Source organism: Chelonia mydas, chromosome 12 (assembly GCF_015237465.2).
Source record: "Chelonia mydas isolate rCheMyd1 chromosome 12, rCheMyd1.pri.v2, whole genome shotgun sequence".
NCBI classification, from domain to species: domain Eukaryota; kingdom Metazoa; phylum Chordata; order Testudines; family Cheloniidae; genus Chelonia; species Chelonia mydas.
Genome location: NC_051252.2, coordinates 42,521,646 through 42,544,363, shown reverse-complemented (window position 1 = coordinate 42,544,363; position 22,718 = coordinate 42,521,646). Strand labels below are relative to the sequence as shown.

Below are 22,718 nucleotides of genomic sequence, written 5' to 3'. Positions count from 1 at the left end.
GCAGACACACTCAGTACTGGCTGCGAGACACTCTGATGTTATGGTGGTGCAACATCGAAAGGCCCATCAGTAAATAAGGAAAGTGAGTGCCATTTGAAAATTATGATTTATAAGGAAGGCCTAGAAGGTGGACTTTTTTAAATAGTTTGTTTCCTTACAATTTTTTAACCTTAGAAATAGCAGGAATATCAAGTCTTCTCTTTCCTGTTTTTGCCAGAAGACTTTTTGGAGACCTGGGTAAGTAGAATGGGGAATGCCTTCAGCCTTAAATGAATGCATAGAATATTGAGCCTTTAACAAAGATATTTTATTCTGTTTGGTGGTTTGGTTAATCTTCATTAAGAAAAGCCAATAAAAAACAAAACAAAACAAACAAAACAAAAAAAACAACCTAGACTGTATAAAACTGCTTCCTCCTTCAGTTAATCAGGTTTCACTTCCTTGGTATCTGTTACGTCGTAATCCTAAATGCCATAAAGAGCCTATTATATAATTTTAGTAATAATAGTCATCCATAAAGTCTTCCAGGAAAAACAGTAGACAAGACATGAATTTCTAATGGAACAAACTAAGCCTTTACGTTGGAGCTTTAGTTACAAAGAAAGAAAAGAGTATACACCCCTTGGCAATCAACACTGGATTTTTTTTTCCAAATGTGTTAAATTAGTGCAGATGAAAAGAGTCCTACTTAGCCACAGAACAGATATAGCATGGAGCACAGCCTTATAAGCTTCCCTCACACCATCCATCAGTTCACCCATTCAGGATGAGAGGTTAATTCAACCTCCGTAGTCCATTCAGTTCTTGGCCACTCTGCTCTGACTTTATTGCAATTATATAAAGTGCACTTATCCACAGTTCTAGGAGCAGGTATTATTATTTAACGTGTTTATTACAGCAGTGCCGAAGGGCCCGCCAAGAACAGAACTAGGCACTGTACAAACACAGAGCAGCAGACAGTCCCTGTGCTGAAGAACTTACAGTGTAACTAGACTAGACCGACACAAGGTGGGGGGAGGGGTAGAACACACCAACAGAGTGAGCAATGTGATGACACCAAACAGCATGCTAGTTCTACCTTTGGGGAGGAGGAGGCGAAGAAGGCAGGTAAAGGGGCTACTTAAGAGGAGATAAGCTAAAGGGAAAGAAAAGGGAAGGGGGTGAGGGGGACAGGGCAGGGGGGAAGAGGGTAAGAGGGGCAGATGTGGAGTGACAATGAGGTGAGGAGACTGAGGGATGGATGGAACAAGCAGCCAATCAGCACAGAGCAGGAAGAGTCCAATGAAAACTACAGAAAGATTTAAAAGAGTCCATAGGTCTCTGGCTGGTTCCTCTCACTGAACAAACAAACAATTAGTACAAAATGTGCAAACAATTTACAAAAATACTTACAAACATCAAATAGGCTCATCTACATTAATTAATATCGTCCCAAATACCACACTTTTAAGTTAAAACTATAAAGCTCTTTGTCTTCCTGTTCCTAGAGAGGAGCTGGAAACATTGTACAGTGGACTTTTAATAAAGGTAGACAGCAATTCTAAGTCAAGGAGATTTTTCTCCTGGAAGCATGGCATCTTGTCTTAGTGTCTCCTTCAGAAAGACTAAATCTAGGACTCTCCTCCCCAGCACCTCATACACTACTGCTCAATTCCCAGCCCATGGGAAAACAGACAGGCCATGCAAAGGCACCAGTTAATGGATTGGTGATGTGGACAACGGACTACCGTACCAGAACACGGCCAAGACTGCCAACTATTTTCCCATTTATCTGCAGGGTGGGTCTTGCCTACATGCTCAGGGTCTAACTGATCACCATATTTGGGGTCAGGAAAGAATTTTCCTCCAGGTCAGATTGGCTGAGACCGTGGGGGCTTTTCGACTTCTCCAGCAGCCTGGGGCACACGTGCAGGTTTAAACTAGCGTAAATGCTGAATTCTCTGTAACTTGAAGTCTTTAAACCATGATTTGAGGACTTCAGTAACTCGGTTAGAGATCTATTTCAGGCGTGGGGAAGGTTCTGTGGCCTGTGCTGTATAGGAGGTCAGACTAGATGATCACAATAGTCCCTTCTGACCTTAAAGTCTATGAGTCTTCTTTCAAACAGGCTACTGAACAAGCTACAACTTTTGGTTGTCACTCACCTGACCTGGAATTCAGCAACCCACGGCAAAAGTCTCTATATCCCATCATCAATTCTGAGATATCACATCCCAACTTATCAGCATTTTCGATATGTCAATCCCCAGACACATTCATATTACAGAAACCAGCACTCCTGTCCACAGTAGTGCAATTTTTCAAAAGTTTTTCAAAGAGACATTATTAAGGGCACAAGAGCAAACTATCCCATTGCGTAAGAAAGATAGGAAGTATGGCAAGAGACCACCCTGGCTAAACCAGGACCTAAACCTCAAAAAGAGTCCTACAAAAAGTGGAAATTCAGTCAAATTACAAATGATTTATATAAACAAATAACACAAGTATGTAGGGACAAAATTAGAAAAACCAAGGCGTGAAACGAGATCAAACTAGCTAGGGACATAAAAGGAAAAAAGAAAACATTCTACAAATACATTAGAAGCAAGAGGAAGACCAAGGACACAGTAGGCCCATTACTCAATGATGGGGGAAAGACAATAACAGAAAATGTGGAAATGGCAGAGGTGCTTAATGACTTCTTTGTTTCAGTTTTCACCAAGAAGGGTGGTGGCAACTGGACGTCTAACATAGTGAATGCCAGTGAAAATGAGGTAGGATCAGAGCCTAAATAGGGAAAGAACAAGTCAAAAATTACTTAGACAAATTAGAAGTCTTCAAATCACCAGGGCCTGATGAAATGCATCTTAGACTACTCAAGGAGTTGACTGAGGAGATATCTGAGCCATTAGCAATTATCTTTGAAAAGTCATGGAAGATGGGAGACATTCCAGAAGACTAGAAAAGGGCAAATATAGTGCCCATCTATGAAAAGGAAAATAAGGACAACCCAGGGAATTACAGACCAGTCAGCTTAACTTTTGTACCTGAAAAGATAACGGAGCAAATAATTAATCAATTTGCAAACACCTAGAAGAGAATAAGGTGATAAATAACAGTCAGCATGGATCTGTCAAGAACAAATAGCGTCAAACCAACCTGATAGCTTTCTTTGAGACGGTAACAAGCCTTGTAGATGGGGGGAAGCAGTAGATGTGGTATATCTTGACTTTAGTAAGTCTTTTGATACTGTCTCGCATGACCTTCTCATAAACAAACTAGAGAAATACAACCTAGATGGAGTTACTATAAGGTGGGTGCATAACCAGTTGGAAAATCGTTCCAAGAGAGTAGTTATCAGTGGTTCACAGTCATGCTGGAAAGGCATAACGAGTGGGGTCCCGCAGGAATTGGTTCACGGTCCGGTTCTGTTCAATATCTTCATCAATGATTTAGATAATGGCGTAGAGAGTACACTTATAAAGTTTTCGGACGAGACCACGCTGGGAGGGGTTGCAAGTGCTTTGGAGGATAGGATTAAAATTCAAAATGATCTGGACAAACTGGAGAAATGGTCTGAAGTAAATAGGATGAAATTCAATAAGGACAAATGGAAAGTACTCCACTTAGGAAGGAACAATCAGTTGCACACATACAAAATGGGAAATGACTGCTTAGGAAGGAGTACTGCGGAAAGGGATCTGGGGGTCATAGTGGATCACAAGCTAAATATGAGGCAACAGTGTCACGCTGTTGCAAAAAAAGCAAACATCATTCTGCGATGTTGTAGCGGGGTGGTCACCCTGCTCTGTCCCTGAAGGGGTTAAAACAGCCTTGGGAGAGGGCTGCCCTGGAGAGGGCTGTGGCTGGGGGAAGAGAAGTGAGAACAGCTGGGAGAAGCTGAGTAAGTAGCTGACCAAAGCTATGGCCAGCTCAATCAGGGCCCAGATAGCCCTTATAAGAGGGCTGTGGGCCAGAAGCAAGAGGAGTCTCACTCTGCCCTGGAGTAGGAAGGGCTAGCTGCTTCAGAATGAGGTGCCTGAAGCGGAGCAGTGCTGGGGAAAAGGACAAGAGGAGCTAGGGAGCTCCAGCCTGGTAAAACCCCAGGCTGCAGGGCCTTGGTGAAGGCCTACAAAGGTACTGGGGCTGCAGAGGGGCAGTCTGGGAATAGGCAGAGGCAGCTGGTCCTAACCCCTTGCCAATGATGAGTGGCCATTACAGACTGCAATCTGCCCCAGTGAGCAGGCGCTAGATGATGATTGGCAGTAGCCACTGAGGCAAGGTGGGTTTAGAGGGTTGGGGGCTCTCCTGGGAGGCGAGACCCAGAGCGTGGGGGCACTGCCAGGGGGCAGGACCCTAAGGTGAAGGGGCACCAGGGTCCGGGAGGGACACGAGGGGCGAGCAGCAGGCGAGACACCAGCCTGCAGAGGGCGCTCCTTATGCTGGAGAGCTAATTCTTGAGAGCAGGAGGCGCCGCGCTGGTGAGTCGCCCCGCTACAGATGTATTCACAGGAGTACTGTAAGTAAGACATGAGAAGTAATTCTTCCACTCTACTCTGCACTGATTAGGTCTCAACTGGAGTACTGTGTGCTGTTCTGGGTGCCACATTTCAGGAAAGATGTGGACAAATTGGAGAAAGTCCAGAGAAGAGCAACAAGAATTATTAAAGGTCTAGAAAACATGACCTATGTGGGAAGATTGAAAAAAATTGGGTTTGTTTAGTCTGGAGAAGAAAAGACAGAGGGGACATAACAGTTTTCAAGTACATAAAAGGTTGTTACAAGGAGGAGGGAGAAAAATTATTGTTCTTAACCTCTGAGGATACGACAAGAAGCAATGGGCTTAAATTTCAGCAGTTTAGGTTGGACATTAGAAAAAACTTCCTAACTGTCAGAGTGGTTAAGAACTGAAATAAATTGCCCAGGGAGGCTGTGGAATCTCCATCATTGGGGATTTTTAAGAGCAGGTTGGACAAACACCTGTCAGAGATGGTCTAGAGAATACTTAGTCCTGCCTTGAGTGCAGGGGACTGGACTAGATGACTTCTCGAGGTCCCTTCCATAGGAAATTTCATAGGAAATTTGTCATTCCAAACTGGACAGGACAAAACAGCAATTTCTTCTAAAAAGTGCAGCCTGGAGGACAGAGGTCAGCTTCTATTTTTGACATGTTAATGACCACAGAAGAGCAACTGTCATGGGAAAAAGTAAGACAGAAGTGCTAGAAATAAACCACAGGTGTTCCAGCTTCCAATAAAGCGATTACACTTCACACAAAGCGGGCAGAAATAAGATTTGCAGCCTGCAAGGGAAAACACACATCTCAAACAAGTGCAACCAAGGAAATCAATTACTCCAACAATAAAGGAAGCACTGGAACAATCCTCACTGAAAAGACGATGGCCACATGTGAAAATTTTATCAAACAATAGGCTCATTTCCTACCCAATAACCAGGATGGAGGCCCCTGCCTTCTACTAGGCAGAGAATGACTATTTAGTCTACATCAACAAAAGATTCTGGTTTCATATAAAAATATCCCCCCTTGCTTTAATTATTAGAAAAATTTTATTAGGCAAAGGTAACAAGAAACATCCCAGTGAAGGGGCTAAGCCTATAAAACACAGGCCCCGCCTATACTCTCTATCTTGTGCAGTAGGAACATGGTCTGGGATGGAACAAAAGTGGGGATTTCTTCCCCATCCCTTAACTCCCTCTCGATGCCCGCAGTCCCTACACACCACATTCTATGTCAAAAAGAAAGAGAGGGGGGAACATACACTGATAAGAATACACTCCCAAAGAGACATCACAAGCCCTTACTACCACCACACCTGGTCTGGCGACTTCCGATTCCTTTCTTTGTTGTTCCCTGCTTGAAGCCATTTGAGGTGACATCTAGAGGTTGCTCAGGGACAGCACTCCAGCTGATAGCTGGGGAAAAAAAGATCATGAACAAGGAGATTCTCAGCAGAAAATCAAAACTCTCAATACTACAAAACAGAAGGGTTTGTGATGACAACATACCACTATCCAGACTAATTCAGGTAAACTTGAAAGATTACAATGCTAGTGGCATATTCTTCATTTCAGTCTCATCAGGGATGAGTCTGGAGTTTCATAGGGAAACATTTCAATTAAACATTCCTTCCCTTCCCAATAACCCACTAGACTCCCGAGACAGACATTAAAATTAGAGATGGCAAAGACCAATCATGTATTCTAGGGGCAGATTTTTAAAGGTATATAAGAACCTAAAGATGCTGATAGACACCTAGTGGGATTTTCAGAAGCACCTATTTACATCTTTAGACACCTAAATACCTTTAACATCTGGCCCTTAGTCTCTCTTCCCCACAAGGCAGGAGAGTTCCCTCCAATATATTCTGTCATGTTTTGGCCAAACACATTGTAAGTGTCCCAGACAACAAGGCTTCCCCTTGCTTTGCTAGATATATTAGATTGTGGAATATTCCATCTCATGCCAAAGTTTTGCATACTAGTCAGCCTATATTCTTGCTGCTGTCTCCCCCCACCCCACCCCTATGCCACCCTAAATAATCCGTCAACCTTTTTCCACACTTATACCTTTCAAATATCGGTAGACATATCCTTAAAAGTTATATCAGAAATTAGCAAACAAATAAAGGCTCAGTAGAAGAGCAGGGAAGAGCTGATATTTATCTATCCCTCTCTCCTATACTTTGTCTGTTTCTGCTCATCTTAGATTGTAAAGTCTCTGGTGCCAGGACTATATATTCCTATAAGGGCTGAAAGTGCTTAGCATTGTGTGGGTACTATTGTAATATAAATACATAAATAATAATAAAAAACACTAACAATAATGTACCCAATTTATCATCGCATAAACTAGCTACAATTCCTTTACCCTCTCCTTACAAATCTCTACAGCCTCATGATAAATTATTTTTGTTCATCTCTGAATTCCCTCTTTTTCGGTCTTCCTGGTAACATGGCACAGGTGCAGTTGTATCAAGCAGCATATGGAGAGCCCATTGCTGCTCAGCTCCATGATACAATGCCTCTGTGGGATCAGCTCAAAATTGCACTGTTTTTTTAGACGCTGTATTGCACTGTAAAAAATTCGAGTCTGATTTGTAGTCCACTCCCACCTTGGGTCTCTTTCAGCATTATTGCTTCTAAGGTTCCTCTGTTCCACTGGTATTTGTGTTTCAGATTATCTTTTCCCAGATGAATCAGCTGCATTTTTCCAAGAGAAATCTCATTTTGTTATTTCCTACAAATGTTTCTAATCTCTCTCTATTTTAATTATTTTGAGCCCTTATCACCATAGTAGCTAAATATATTCCTCACTGGTATTTGCAATATCCTCCAATTTAGTGAATGTTATTAATATACTGTTTCTTTCCCATTCTATCCTACTAATGAAGTTGCTAAATAAGACCAGTCCTAACACAGAAATCTTTGGCAACCAAATGGCCAGAGGTGGTTCGTACAGTGTAGGCGTGTCTTCAGCCCGTGAAGGACCTATTGCCACACCCAGAGTCTCTTTTCAGGTCAGTTTTATTTTCTAAACACAAGTAAAACACAAAGCAGTTCCTCAGCCTATGCTGGGCTACAGCTCCCAGGGGATTTCCCCTTTGCTTATCTCAGTCCTTCCTGCTTCAGGCCCTTCTGCAGGATTATTCCTTGCTCTTAACTGACCACCACCTCCCTGGGCTTGCCCTTCTCCCCTAACTCCAAAAAGGTTCCCACTCCCTCCCCTCCCAGCAGACTCTCTGCTGATCTCCCACTTCCTTACTGACAACCTCTCTCTTTATAACCCCAGATGCTGCCCTGCCCTCTTAACTGGCAGCAGCACAGAAGCTAGCAAACAGAGCTGTAAACAGGGGGGTTTCAGTGGGAGTTTGTAAGGGGAGTTTGTATTGTGGTGCTTGTTTGGGGTTTGTTTTTGCTGCGGGTGGTGGTGTTTTGGTGTGGTTTGTGTTTCCCAGATTAACAGGATTTAGGTGGGAAAGCTATGACAGATACAGAGGCAGCAGTGGGAGTGACCAATGTAGTGGAAGACACAATGAGGATGACTGGATGTGGAAGCGGCTGTATGTGCATGATCCTGGAGGGGGTATCTGGTAAGAGTTTTGTCTGCATGAAATGCCGTCTGATAGAGCTGATGGAGGAAAAGATCCGAGGATTGGAGATGTAGGTGGAAAGTCTGGTTGAGTTTAGAAGGGGGTTCGAGCAGATTATGGAGCAAAGGCATGATGTAGCTGAAGGGAAAAGCTTAGACTTGCAGATGGAAGCAGCACTGAGGAATTCTGAGGGGAGACTGCTGGGTGAGGAAAGTGGACAGTGGAAGCATGTGACTAAAAGAACCAGGCAGAGGAAAAGACGGGCTAGTGGAGAAATAGAGCTCAAGAATAGGTTTGCAGAGTTGGAAAATGAAGAAGGGGCTCAGCAGGTGGTCACTGAAGGTGGAAGGGCAAGGAAGAAGAGAAGAGCGGCTAGTCCTATAGGAAAAGGGGAAGAGTCAACGGAGACTACACCAAATATGAGTCCCAGAAAGATACAGGATGGGTTGAAGAAGATTACAAAGGAGAATAGGAATAGAAAGAACTTTCACCCAGAGGGAACAGGGGATAGACAGGAGAATAGCACCGTCACCAGGAAAAGGCAGGTCTATGTGATCGGGGACTCTTTACTAAGAAGAATAGACAGGCCTGTAACCAGAGCTGATCCAGAGAATAGAAGGGTGTGCTGTCTTCCAGGTGCTAAAATATGGGATGTAGACCTGAGGTTGAAAAGGATCCTAAAGGGAGCGGGAAAGAATCCCTTAATTATCCTTCATGTGGGAACAAATGATACCGGTAGATTCTCACTGGAATGTATCAAGGGAGACTATGCTAGGCTGGGGAAGACGCTTAAGGAAATCAAGGCTCAGGTGATCTTTAGTGGGATTCTGCCTGTTCCTAGAGAAGGGCAACAAAGGTGTGACAAGATTATGACTATCAACAGATGGCTTAGGCAGTGGTGCTATAAGGAGGGCTTTGCGGATGTATGGCCACTGGGAGGCATTCATGGACAGAGGACAGTTCTCTCGGGATGGACTTCATCTGAGTAGGGAAGGAAATAGACTTCTAGGATGGAGGCTGGCACAACTGATTAAGAGAGCTTTAAACTAGGAATTTGGGGGAGATGGTTGGGAGATGTCCAGGTAATCTCCACGCCGGATTTTAGCATTGAGAGGGAAGAAAACAAAGTAAGAAAGGATACAACCGTGGGTAGGAGAATGGACATAAGGAGGAATGGCAGTGTGGATACCAGTCTAATAGGTCATACTGGCTGTAGAATGACCATGTCTAATCAGGTACAGAATGTGAGTGAGGCCAAACAGCAAAAATGAAGATGTTTGTACACTAACGCGAGGAGCCTAGGTAACAAAATGGAGCAACTAGAGCTACTGGTGCAGGAAGTGAAACCAGATATTATAGGGATAACAGAAACATGGTGGAATAGTAGTCATGACTGGACTACAGGTATTGAAGGGTATGTGCTGTTTAGGAAAGACAGAAATAAAGGTAAAGGTGGTGGAGTAGCATTGTATATCAATGATGAGGTAGAATGTAAAGAAATAAGAAGCAATGGAATGGATAAGACAGAGTCTGTCTGGGCAAAAATCACACTGGGGAAGAAAACTACTAGAGCCTCCCTGTGATAGTGCTTGGGGTATGCTATAGACCGCCGGGATCTAATTTGGATATGGATAGAGCCCTCTTCAATGTTTTTAATGAAGTAAATAATAATGGCAACTGTGTGATCATGGGAGACTTTAACTTCCCAGATATAGACTGGAGGATGAGTGCTAATAATAATAATAGGGCTCAGATTTTCCTAGATGTGATAGCTGATGGATTCCTTCATCAAGTAGTCGCTGAACCAACTAGAGGGGATGCTATTTTAGATTTGTTTTTGGTGAGTAGTGAGGATTTCAGAGAAGAAATGGTTGTAGGGGACAGTCTTGGTTCAAGTGATCATGAGCTAATTCAGTTCAAACTGAATGGAAGGATAAACAAAAATAAATCTGTGACTAGGGTTTTTGATTGTAAAAGGACTGACTTTCAAAAATTAAATTCGGGAAGTGGATTGGACTGAAGAATTTATGGATCTAAAGGCAGAGGAGGCTTGGGATTACTTTAAGTCAAAGCTGCAGAAGCTATCTGAAGCCTGCATCCCAAGAAAGGGGAAAAAATTCATAGGTAGGAGTTGTAGACCAAGCTGGATGAGCAAGCATCTCAGAGAGGTGATTAAGAAAAAGCAGAAAGCATACAGGGAGTGGAAGATGGGAGGGATCAGCAAGGAAAGCTACCTTATTGAGGTCAGAACATGTAGGGATAAAGTGAGACAGGCTAAAAGTCAAGTAGAGTTGGACCTTGCAAAGGGAATTAAAACCAATAGTAAAAGGTTCGATAGCCATATAAATAAGAAGAAAACAAAGAAGGAAGAAGTGGGACTGCTAAACACTGAGGATGGAGTGGAGGTTAAGGATAATCTAGGCATGGCCCAATAGCTAAACAAATACTTTGCCTCATGTCTTTAATAAGGCTAATGAGGATCTTAGGGATAATGGTAGCATGACAAATGGGAATGAGGATATGGAGGTAGATATTACAATATCTGAGGTAGAAGCGAAACTCGAATAGCTTAATGGGACTAAATCGGGGGGCCCAGATAATCTTCATCCAAGAATATTAAAGGAATTGGCACATGAAATTGCAAGCCCATTAGCAAGAATTTTTAATGAATCTGTAAACTCAGGGATTGTAATGTACGATTGGAGAATTGCTAACATAGTTCCTATTTTTAAGAAAGGAAAAAAAAGTGATCCGGGTAACTACAGGCCTGTTAGTTTGACATCTGTAGTATGCAAGGTCTTGGAAAAAATTTTGAAGGAGAAAGTAGTTAAGGACATTGAGGTCAGTGGTAAATGGGACAAAATACAACATGGTTTTACAAAAGGTAGATCGTGCCAAACCAACCTGATCTCCTTCTTTGAGAAAGTAACAGATTTTTTAGACAAAGGAAACGCAGTGGATCTAATTTACCTAGATTTCAGTAAGGCGTTTGATACCATGCCACATGGGGAATTATTAGTTAAATTGGATAAGATGGGGATCAATAGGAAAATTGAAAGGTGGATAAGGAATTGGTTAACAGGGAGACTACAACGGGTCATACTGAAAGGTGAACTGTCAGGCTGGAGGGTGGTTACCAGTGGAGTTCCTCAGGGATCAGTTTTGGGACCAATCTTATTTAATCTTTTTATTACTGACCTTGGCACAAAAAGTAGGAGTGTGCTAATAAAGTTTGCATATGATACAAAGCTGGGAGGTATTGCCAATTTAGAGAGAGACCGGGATATCATACAGGAAGATCTGGATGACCTTGTAAACTGGAGTAATAGTAATAGGATGAAATTTAATAGTGAGAAGTGTAAGGTCATGCATTTAGGGATTAGTAACAAGCATTTTAGTTATAAGCTGGGGACACATCAATTAGACGTAACGGAGGAGGAGAAGGACCTTGGAGTATTGGTTGATCACAGGATGACTATGAGCTGCCAATATGACATGGCTGTGAAAAAAGCTAATGCGGTCTTGGGATGCATCAGGCGAGGTATTTCCAGTAGAGATAAGGAGGTTTTAGTACCATTATACAAGGTACTGGTGAGACCCCATCTGGAATACTGTGTGCAGTTCTGGTCTCCCATGTTTAAGAAGGATGAATTCAAACTGGAACAGGTACAGAGAAGGGCTACTAGGATGATCCAAGGAATGGAAAACCTGTCATGAAAAGAGACTCAAGGAGCTTGGCTTGTTTAGCCTAACCAAAAGAAGGTTGAGGGGAGATATGATTGCTCTCTATAAATATATCAGAGGGATAAATACTGGAGAGGGAGAGGAATTATTTAAGCTCAGTACCAATGTGGACACAAGAACAAATGGATATAAACTGGTCATCAGGAAGCTTAGACTTGAAATTAGACGAAGGTTTCTAACCATCAGAGTGAAGTTTTGGAATAGCCTTCCAAGGGAAGCAGTGGGGCCAAAAGACCTATCTGGCTTCAAGATTAAACTCGATAAGTTTATGGAGGAGATGGTATGATGGGATAACATGATTTTGGCAATTAATTGATCTTTAAATATTCATGGTAAATAGGCCCAATGGCCTTGATGGGATGTTAGATGGGGTGGGACCTGAGTTACTAAAGAGAATTCTTTCCTGGGTATCTGGCTGGTGAATCTTGCCCATATGCTCAGGGTTCAGCTGATCGCCATATTTGGGGTTGGGAAGGAATTTTCCTCCAGGGCAGATTGGAAGAGGCCCTGGAGGTTTTTCGCCTTCCTCTATAGCATGGGGCACGGGTCACTTGTTGGAGGATTCTCTGCTCCTTGGAGTCTTTAAACCATGGTTTGAGGACTTCAATAGCTCAGACATAGGTGAGAGGTTTATTGCAGGAGTGGGTGGGTGAGATTCTGTGGCCTGTGTTGTACAGGAGGTCAGACTAGATGATCGTAATGGTCCCTTCTGACCTTAATATCTATGAATCTATGAACTGGCCACACTGGGAGCACCTGGACCTGCTTAATTTAAGCACCCATCCAACCTGTGACATGACTACTATTTTGTGTACAGTCCTTCCACCAGTTTTCCATTCATGTGTCAGTATTCCTAGGCACTTCTCCATTAAACATTCCAAGTCAGTTTTCAGCTAAGCCAGAGAAGTACACAGTATCAGATGGTACCTGTGTATCCCATAGATGCAGAGAAACTGCATATTACACATGTGGTGGTGACATCCATGTAATACTTTGCAAAGCCATGAGAATAAACTGTGAAACCATGCAATGACCTGCTTAACTCACTCACTGCCACTGATAAATAAGGCATACATCCCAGACTCATACCAATTAAACTTTTACATCATACTATTTTGTATTCTCTCACTATATATAGGAATCTTTAGCTGGTGTGGGTCTGATCCAGTATGGCAACTCCTGCATTCCTACACCAATGAGAATGCATAACTAACTGAAACAAGGACATAGTCTTACTGATGTAACCCTTGTGCTTTCATTACCTTCCTATCTGCCTTCACTTATTATCCATTGTCTATATTCAGATTGTAAATTCCTCAGGGCATTGACCAAGTCTTTTACACATTCTGTGAAGTGTCTTCAGCACACTTCAGGAGCTGTATTAATAATTTAATATTAATCTTAATTACTAATGATGATGAAGTCTTGGCATAAAAGCAGTCTCTTGCTACATAAAACCCTAAAGAGATAATGCTACAGGAAAAATGTACCAAAGTCATGCCATTTACTCTTTGGTCCTTGTAGGTATTTAAGGAATTGGTCCAAGTCACTCACCTGCTCCACAAGGAACAAGCTTTGCTTTGCCATTAGCGTGAGCTGCCTGAATTGCATGGCGGCTATGTTTAAACTGAAGATTTGACTGCAACATTTTCACCTCCTGAACATGGAAACCATCTGGTAAAAATGAGATGTGCTGACACCTACAGTAGATATAGAGAAATGCAAGTCACTGAAAGTCTGATCCTTCAACAGACTCCCAGGTACAACCCTGCAACCTCCACTTCATGAAACTGAAATGCTACGAAGTCAGAACAGATACAAGGAAATACTTTACCAAGCAACTTTTGTTTGATCTGTGGAACTCTGTGCCTCATGACATTGAAAAACCAAATAGCTTAGTAAAGCCTTATCTATACCAATTTCATTTGAAGAGAGATCTAATTATATTGGTGCAAACACCTAATGTAGACAACTTAAGGTAAATCAAATAAGCAAGAGTTAAAAAGTTTAAATATGCACAATTTGCATCAGTTAGCTATCCTTGGAGACTAGGCATCCACCACTTACGTTGACAGACTATTCCACAATCTAATACAAACAACTTCCTTGTTAGGAGCTGTATCAGATATCCCCAGAATAAAACCAGGAGTAATGTAATTAAATTAAGAAAAGGACAAATCATATTCCTTATTTTAAACATCTCTTATGTTGTAAGGTACAGAGCGAGTGAGGAAAGGTCTCCACCAGAATCCATGACTCATTCATCGTGCATTTTGTAACTAAAATTATTTTCCTGGACTGTCTGGCATACACAGACTGGAACACAGTACCAGAAGATACACATACTATGTATCTAAGATTGTAAGCAAAACTGTAGTACATTATATTATTCCTGAGGGAATTCCATGCCAAAAAAAAATTTAAAAATTCTGCACACAATATTTTAAAATTCTGCAAATTTTGTCAATAAATAAATGTAGAGGCTCCCACATAAAATGTGATCATCTAAGACCGTATCAGAATGCCGCTGCACAAAAAGGCAAAATTAAGGTAGCATGGCCAACCTTAATTTTTGCATTTCCGAACTTTTGAGAGCTTAATGGTCTTTTAATGTATTTTTTTAATGAAATTTCCTAGAGTTTGTAAAAAGAAAACTGAAGAAACAGAAATTTTATCGTATAGAATCATACTGATCCCTGCATGGGCAATCATCAGATTCTGAACTCAGGACATTTAAATCCACCGCACAGACCTCTGCCAGTTAAATTAAAGGAGTAACTGATAGCAGTAGTATATTGTTATCCTCTATGTACTCAATGCTTTTTTTGCCTCTGTTTTCACTAACAAGGTCAGCTCCCAGACTCAAAGCTAATGTACTCAATGCTTTTTTTGCCTCTGTTTTCACTAACAAGGTCAGCTCCCAGACTGCTGCGCTGGGCATCACAAAATGGGGAAGAGATGGCCAGCCCTCTGTGGAGATAGAGGTGGTTAGGGACTATTTAGAAAAGCTGGACATGCACAAGTCCATGGGGCCGGACGAGTTGCATCCAAGAGTGCTGAAGGAATTGGCGGCTGTGATTGCAGAGCCCTTGGCCATTATCTTTGAAAACTCGTGGCGAACGGGGGAAGTCCCGGATGACTGGAAAAAGGCTAATGTAGTGCCAATCTTTAAAAAAGGGAAGAAGGAGGATCCTGGGAACTACAGGCCAGTCAGCCTCACCTCAGTCCCTGGAAAAATCATGGAGCAGGTCCTCAAAGAATCAATCCTGAAGCACTTACATGAGAGGAAAGTGATCAGGAACAGTCAGCATGGATTCACCAAGGGAAGGTCATGCCTGACTAATCTAATCGCCTTTTATGATGAGATTACTGGTTCTGTGGATGAAGGGAAAGCAGTGGATGTATTGTTTCTTGACTTTAGCAAAGCTTTTGACACGGTCTCCCACAGTATTCTTGTCAGCAAGTTAAAGAAGTATGGGCTGGATGAATGCACTATAAGGTGGGTAGAAAGCTGGCTAGATTGTCGGGCTCAACGGGTAGTGATCAATGGCTCCATGTCTAGTTGGCAGCCGGTGTCAAGTGGAGTGCCCCAGGGGTCGGTCCTGGGGCCGGTTTTGTTCAATATCTTCATAAATGATCTGGAGGATGGTGTGGATTGCACTCTCAGCAAATTTGCGGATGATACTAAACTGGGAGGAGTGGTAGATACGCTGGAGGGGAGAGATAGGATACAGAAGGACCTAGACAAATTGGAGGTTTGGGCCAAAAGAAATCTGATGAGGTTCAATAAGGATAAGTGCACGGTCCTACACTTAGGATGGAAGAATCCAATGCACCGCTACAGACTAGGGACCGAATGGCTAGGTAGCAGTTCTGCGGAAAAGGACCTAGGGGTGACAGTGGACGAGAAGCTGGATATGAGTCAGCAGTGTGCCCTTGTTGCCAAGAAGGCCAATGGCATTTTGGGATGTATAAGTAGGGGCATAGCGAGCAGATCGAGGGACGTGATCGTTCCCCTCTATTCGACACTGGTGAGGCCTCATCTGGAGTACTGTGTCCAGTTTTGGGCCCCACACTACAAGAAGGATGTGGATAAATTGGAGAGAGTCCAGCGAAGGGCAACAAAAATGATTAGGGGTCTAGAGCACATGACTTATGAGGAGAGGCTGAGGGAGCTGGGATTGTTTAGTCTGCGGAAGAGAAGAATGAGGGGGGATTTGATAGCTGCTTTCAACTACCTGAAAGGGGGTTCCAAAGAGGATGGCTCTTGACTGTTCTCAATGGTAGCAGATGACAGAACGAGGAGTAATGGTCTCAAGTTGCAATGGGGGAGGTTTAGATTGGATATTAGGAAAAACTTTTTCACTAAGAGGGTGGTGAAACACTGGAATGCGTTACCTAGGGAGGTGGTAGAATCTCCTTCCTTAGAGGTTTTTAAGGTCAGGCTTGACAAAGCCCTGGCTGGGATGATTTAACTGGGAATTGGTCCTGCTTCGAGCAGGGGGTTGGACTAGATGACCTTCTGGGGTCCCTTCCAACCCTGATATTCTATGATTCTATGATTCTATGTTTTAAAAGAAAATTGATATATCTAAATTTGGCCTTCCCTGGTTTTGCTGGAGAGCCACTGTGGAGGCTCAAGTATGTATCATGTGCTCTGACAGCTTAACTGAAGGGAAGCTGGATAGGTTTTGAACCAAACAAAAACCCTAAATGTTCAATGGTCTTAAGATTTTAAAAGGTATTAACAAAAACATCTTAAACAGTTTTAAACAGTCTAACTAAAAATCTTTCCCTCTCAGCTGCAGCACGGTCATGTGTGACACAATGTCACTGGATCTACAGTCACCAGGGAATCTTCCTGGGTAGACAAGTCCTGAATTTCAAATGTAAAAAGCAAGTAGGAAAAAAACCAACTTTATTTTGATAAAATTCTTGCAGGCCCTTCTCTGTACCTCATAAAAAAAAAGTGCAAACCCAATATCAATCTCAGTAGGTCCCCTTTAAGGAGGGGCCAAAGCGACAAATTTGAGAGTACTGGGAGCCATATCAGAAGAAAAGGAACCATTGTTGTGATTGCCATAATGTGAAAAGGAAGTGAGGGGGGCGGAGAGAGAGCAGGGATCGAAGAGAAAAGGAGGTCATTTTCTTGAAGGACTGCATGATGATAGGGGGATTAGGAGTAGATCAAAGGATTAAAAACAGCAAGAGTTAGAAACCCGAGAAGTGTTTCCTGGAGACCACCAAATTCTTATTATTGATTCACCAGGAGCAGGCACCTTCCCTCTAAGCCACACATGGCTGCTTTATCACTTTGATCTCTCTGCTGATTGTCTGACTGCGCACTGCAAACTTTCTAATGCTCATGCTCATGCTCTCCATGACTCAGTCTTGGTACACTCTTCCTGGTCTTCTATGGGTCATGTACCTTTCAATAACTGCTCTCCGCATGACTTCTTGGCTATATGGGCATTTCCCCACTACAACTGCTGAGAGATACACCGGGTGCTGTAGGAAATGCATCAAGAGGGCTCCTTGACAGCCCAGTACATTCCAGCGAGCTAGTTTATCACTGCAGGACATGGAGCAGGTCCTGTCTCCACGGCCTGGCTTCACTCGTAGTAACCCAACATGATGATATTCTACCCCAGGTCTCCGAGCATCATCCCTCTCTCCCAGCACACACTTTGCTCCAGTTCTATAAACATCCATCACTTTGGCTCCTATTAGTCCAGTCTCCTTAGCACACGTTAAGATCTGTCTTTGTCCATCTGTAATAAATTCAGAGCAGCTGGGATCTGTGTCTTGTACGTTTTGTTGATTGCCAGGAACATACTGAGCAGCTATTCTTTCAGTGACCTCACATGTAGAATCACTGATGACAGTTTTCATTCTCTTGATCACATGATCACTTGCAGTTTCCTCTGTTTTCCTTTTATTTTCTGGACCCACAGGATCATGGTTGCCACTGCACTCGGCTGAATGCCTTCTTGGATCTTTTCTACTAACCAGCTCACAAGGCTGGTCCTCTGGTTTGGTCATTGGAATAATGGAGGCATCCCCACCTAAAAGAAAGAAAGTTACATTAGCACTGGCCTGGAAAGAGATTTCTGTTTGTCCTTGCCATTTAATGCAGACCCCTTCATAGATAGGGCAACCACCATGCGTTTTTAAAGATTTGAACTAAAAAAAATGTACCTGAAGTACCAGGGAGAATAAGCTCTTCAAATGACACTGTACTGTACTTTAGTTAGACTTGAACGGAATTCAGACATGGTTTACATTTAATTCAAGGAGCCCTCACACGCCTCCAGCAATGGACCTCATGCCTATCCTGAAGGAACCAACTCCATTTCACAAGGTAAGAACTAAATTCAGGTTCCATATGTGTTCAGTCAGTGGGTACTTTCACTGTTCCATTAATTCACATGCAAAAAACTTTGTTAACCTGAAGTAAAGATTGCAGATGCTCACTATTGCCCTGTGCTTCTTGTACTCTTCCACAATGGGAGATTTTCAATTCCCAAAACTCAACTGTTGACCAACCAGAAAATGAGGATTACAGTCCCCTTACAAGAAGATTAACGTTACAAGAAACAAAACACAAAGGTTGGAAAGAATTGGGACAAAGCTTTTGAAAATCTCACCCTAAAACTAACTACTCTAAGAAGTTAGCTGAAGTAATGAAAAAAGAAAGTTTCCTATGACACCAATGATGAAAATATAACTTTCTTACTGAGCAATCTAGAACTCTGGAAAGGAAAGAGGAACAGGTAGAGTCATTTGTGGCAAGGACATGGCTAGAATCAACTATCATGTTGAAAAGAGGGGAACAGATGGAATTGTGAGCTGTTTGGGTGTTTATTTGATAGAATATAGAAGTTTCTGGAAGGTGGGCAGGACAGCTGATAAGATGACTATATTTAACTAAGTAGCTCATCGGATTTTTTTTTTTTTTAAGTCTTCACAAGATTCAGTCCACTAGGTGGTTATTTCTTATTCTAAGTGTAGAAATGTGAACGCTACCAATCAATATGGCAAACGAGTGATTAGCAATCAGTGATTAACATCAGCATTTATCTGATTCAGTATGCTTGAAGTTGAAGTGACAGGAAGCAAGTGACTGAAATAATGAAAACATGAATTCTAAAATAAAATATTAGTATCAAGGGTTAAATATCGAAAAAGAAAAGGTGTGCTCATCTCAGAAGCATAGACAATCCATTTTTGTCCATGTATTTCAAGATCAAATGTGCCATTGAATAAGACTGTCTAATTAAGCAGAAGCACAGAACAGTTATGAGTATGCCACTGCCATCCTCGAAACGTAGCCATGATGATAATTTAAGGTATCTGGTTCTAGGCTTTCCATCAACTCTTCAACATCAGTTTCTGTTAGTTTGGCGCTCAAATAGTAAAGTTCAGTCAGAAATTATTAAACTGAAACAACGGAAAGACCAAGATTTAAATTCAGTAAGAAAGTTGCAACTCTCTTTTATGCTAACAATATCACCTTCAGTGTAGCACAAAACAAGCCATAAAAAGAAAGAAATAAAGCATTGTGCCCTGGATAGTCTCCTCCAGACAGATTTAAACTCACATGTACACTAACAGAGGTTGTAAATGAAGAAACAGAGGAAAAATTAAATATCAATTCCCACAGGAATCAAGATAAATACTTAATGCTAGATGACTCGTCAAGCATGAGAAATGATGTGTGTGTACACATCTCTATAGGGGAAACTGCATTCCTGCTTAATGCTAATGATCTTATATCTGAATCCCACCCCCCTTGCAAAACACTGTGTCCAAGTTGCTGAAAATACCACCCAAAAATGCAGTGAAAAGAATGACAAGGAGATCTTCGCCATTTCCTTAGAAGAAACTAAAATGGAAAAGATTAGAAAAATTCTCAGCTTTGATCATCTCATACGTCTGGCACATGAGCATTCAGCAACTATTTAAACCATATGGAGAAAGCAGTTACATCAGTGGCATGATTAGTTGATTAAAAAATTATGACTGACACACCCCAATTTTGCAATGATACATGCTAGAACTCTCAGGAAGATTGTGTGTTTCCATTTGCTTCCAGCTACCATGAGAATGTTGCAATTTGCACTGAACAGAGCAGAGACAGATCAAAACAATAACATTCAATTACAAAAATAAATGAAGGAGTTATTGGAGAGTCTTGACAGATTGCAGACTGATGACAGTATTGTTGCAGTCTCAGTGGAAATCTGACTTGATCTAATTTACAAAGAAATGGAACCACACAAGGACAAAAGAAATAAAATATAATAATAATGAAAAACTCCCATGAGGAGTGATAGAACCTTTTTACTGCTTAGCTAAAATGACTGATCCCAAATACAAAGTTCAGGGTTGAGCTTAGTGTGACACTGTACGGGATATGGAAACTCTGATAATATTATCATCAATGTTATAAAATTGCAATGAATCGTGCCAGATATGCCGTATAAGGCGTCAGTAAAAATGTTATGATTTGCCAAGTATGATAATCTTATTTATATATTTGTTACACCTTTGTATTGTGTTATAAATATGTATGGTACATCTGTATTTCCAAACTTGTGCTGTGTTTCTGGGTGACACCCCAGATAGACTGGCATCAGCACCACCTAGCCAAGGATGGGCAAACTACGGCCCGCGGGCCACATCCAGCCCTTCAGACATTTTAATCCGGCCCTCGAGCTCCCGCTGCAAAGCGGGGTTGGGGGCTTGCCCCACTCTGCGTGTGCTGTGGCTCCCAGAAGCAGCGGCATGTCTCCCCTTCAGCTCCTATGTGTAAGGGCAGCCAGGGGCTCCACATGCTGTCTCTCCGCCAAGCGCCACCCCCACAGCTCCCACTGGGGTGGCTCATGTGTTCTTGCCTGGAGTCAGCAAGTTAGTGATAGGTGTGTGAGTACTGGCTGTGTTTTAAAGCACTCAATCAGTGTTGTGTGTGTTGCAAACAATACTGCTTCTTTAAACTGTTGCATTTAAACTTCACAGAGATGACCTTCGGAGCCCAGCTTCCCTCTGTTATTGGCGGCAGAATGGCTGTGCAGAATTAGAAAGCGGCCAAGAAGAACTAAGGAGGACTGTGTGAGGTTATGATGTACTCTGCTGCCGAAAAACAGGAATTGAAGGAGTGGTGGGACAGTGAGAAGAGGGACTGAAAGGAGAACACAGCATGCCAGAAAGAAGCCACAGAGCGGCTCTTAAATGTTATTGAGTGCCAAGAAGACATGCTCCAGGCAATACTAGCTCTTCAAACTGAGCAGCTATGCACCCACCCTCCTCTGCAGCTGCTGTCACAAAATTCTTTCCCATGCGCCCCACAGACACCGCCAACACACTCTTATCAACCTCCTGGCTCCAGTCTCTACCAGCAGCATTCCACTCCTCCCTCCTCACAGTCCAGCACTGTGGACTCCCACTACCCACACCCATCCCTCTGCAGTTTGGCCCTGCTGAAGTACAGTACCCACTGCATTGTACTCCAGAGGAGAAGGCTGGATATGATCCCTGGACATACACAAATCTTTAGCCATCCTGGGACCCCTCCTCCTCCTGGGACCTTCCCCTTCCCCCATCCCTGCTGCCATATTTTTTCATTTGGACTCTCTCCTCTGGTTGTTGTCTTTTAATAAAAGAATTGTGTAGGTTTTAAAGCAATCTTTTATTCTATTAACTGAAAGCAAAACGAGCTCTGCAAAGCAACATACAATTATGTTAAACCCCCTTATTGCATCATGTGCACCAATCACCTCCTAGCATTACAAGCACTGCAATCCTAAGCATAGCAACAAATATTAGTGGCTTTCAGCTTCAAATTGCTTCCTCAAGGCATCCCTGATCCTTATGTCCCTGCGCTGTGCCCCCTCTAATAGACCTGGTCTCTGGCAGTTCAAACTCAACCTCCAGGCGCTGAGCCTCTGCGGTCCAGCCCTGAGTGAAGCTTTCACCCTTCCCTTCACAAATATTATGGAGCAAACAGCATACGGCTATAAGCATAGGAATACTGTTATCGGCCAGGTCCAGCTTCCCATAGAGGCAGCACCAGTGGGCTTTTAAACGGCCAAAAGCACACTCAACAGTCATTCTGCACTTGCTCAGCCTGTTAAACAGTTGCCCCGTGTATGGCTTCATAAGCCATGGCATTAAGGAGTAAGCGGGGTCTCCCAGGATCACAGTGGGTATTTTGACTTCCCCTATGATGATCTTCTGGTCTGGGAAGAAAGTCCCTGCTTGCAGCTTCTTGAACAGGCCACCTTTCCGGACTGCGTTAATGTCTGTGAAACGCACATGGTGATCCATACGCGCCTGGAGAACCATTGAGAAATACTCCTTCCGATTAATGTACTCCGTGGCTAGGTGGTCTGGTGCCAGAATTGGAATGTGCTTGCCATCTATCGCCCCTCCGCAGTTAGGGAAGCCCATTTGTGCAAAGCCATCTATGTCATGCACATTGCCCAAAGTCACGGTCTTTTGGAGCAGGATGCGATTAATAGCCCTGCACACTTCCGTCAACTTGAGTCCAACGTCAACTTTCCCATTCTGAACTGGTTACTGACTGATCGGTAGCAGTCTGGAGTAGCCAACTTCCACAGTGCAATCACCACACGCTTCTCCAACAGGCCAGCCCTCATTCTTGTGTCCCTGTGCTGCAGGGCTGGGGCAAACTCATCACACAGTCAAATGAATGTGGCTTTCATCATCCAGAAGTTCTGCAGCCACTGCTCGTCATCCCAGACGTGCATGATGATGTGATCCCACCACTCAGTGCTTGTTTCCCGAGCCCAAAAGCAGCGTTCCACTATGGTCAGCACCTCCATGAATGCCACAAGCACTCTCATGTCGTAGCTAGTAGGCATG

At 42.8% G+C, this 22,718-nt stretch overlaps 1 protein-coding gene and 1 long non-coding RNA gene across 18 annotated transcripts in view; one reads left to right on the top strand and one right to left on the bottom strand.

Annotated features, from left to right (window-relative positions):
* Positions 1–22,718, bottom strand: part of ADAT1 (adenosine deaminase tRNA specific 1) — an 83,120-nt gene that overhangs the window by 31,287 nt on the left and 29,115 nt on the right. For all 16 annotated transcript variants that reach the window (XM_043526422.1, XM_043526424.1, XM_043526416.1 and 13 more), the window contains 3 exons: positions 17,263–17,899; positions 13,389–13,534; positions 5,814–5,913 (listed from right to left, as the gene is read on the bottom strand). In XM_043526422.1, coding sequence (XP_043382357.1) covers positions 5,814–5,913; positions 13,389–13,534; positions 17,263–17,899 — 883 coding nt within the window. The remainder of the gene's footprint in view (positions 1–5,813; positions 5,914–13,388; positions 13,535–17,262; positions 17,900–22,718) is intronic.
* Positions 192–21,261, top strand: LOC119563678. Of its 2 annotated transcripts, XR_005222188.2 has the most exons (5): positions 192–237; positions 7,392–7,517; positions 13,359–13,812; positions 17,789–18,195; positions 20,853–21,261. It is a non-coding gene; the product is annotated as an uncharacterized LOC119563678 (long non-coding RNA). The 2 variants fall into 2 exon arrangements; XR_005222187.1 differs by lacking the exons at positions 192–237; positions 7,392–7,517 and adding an exon at positions 8,031–8,090.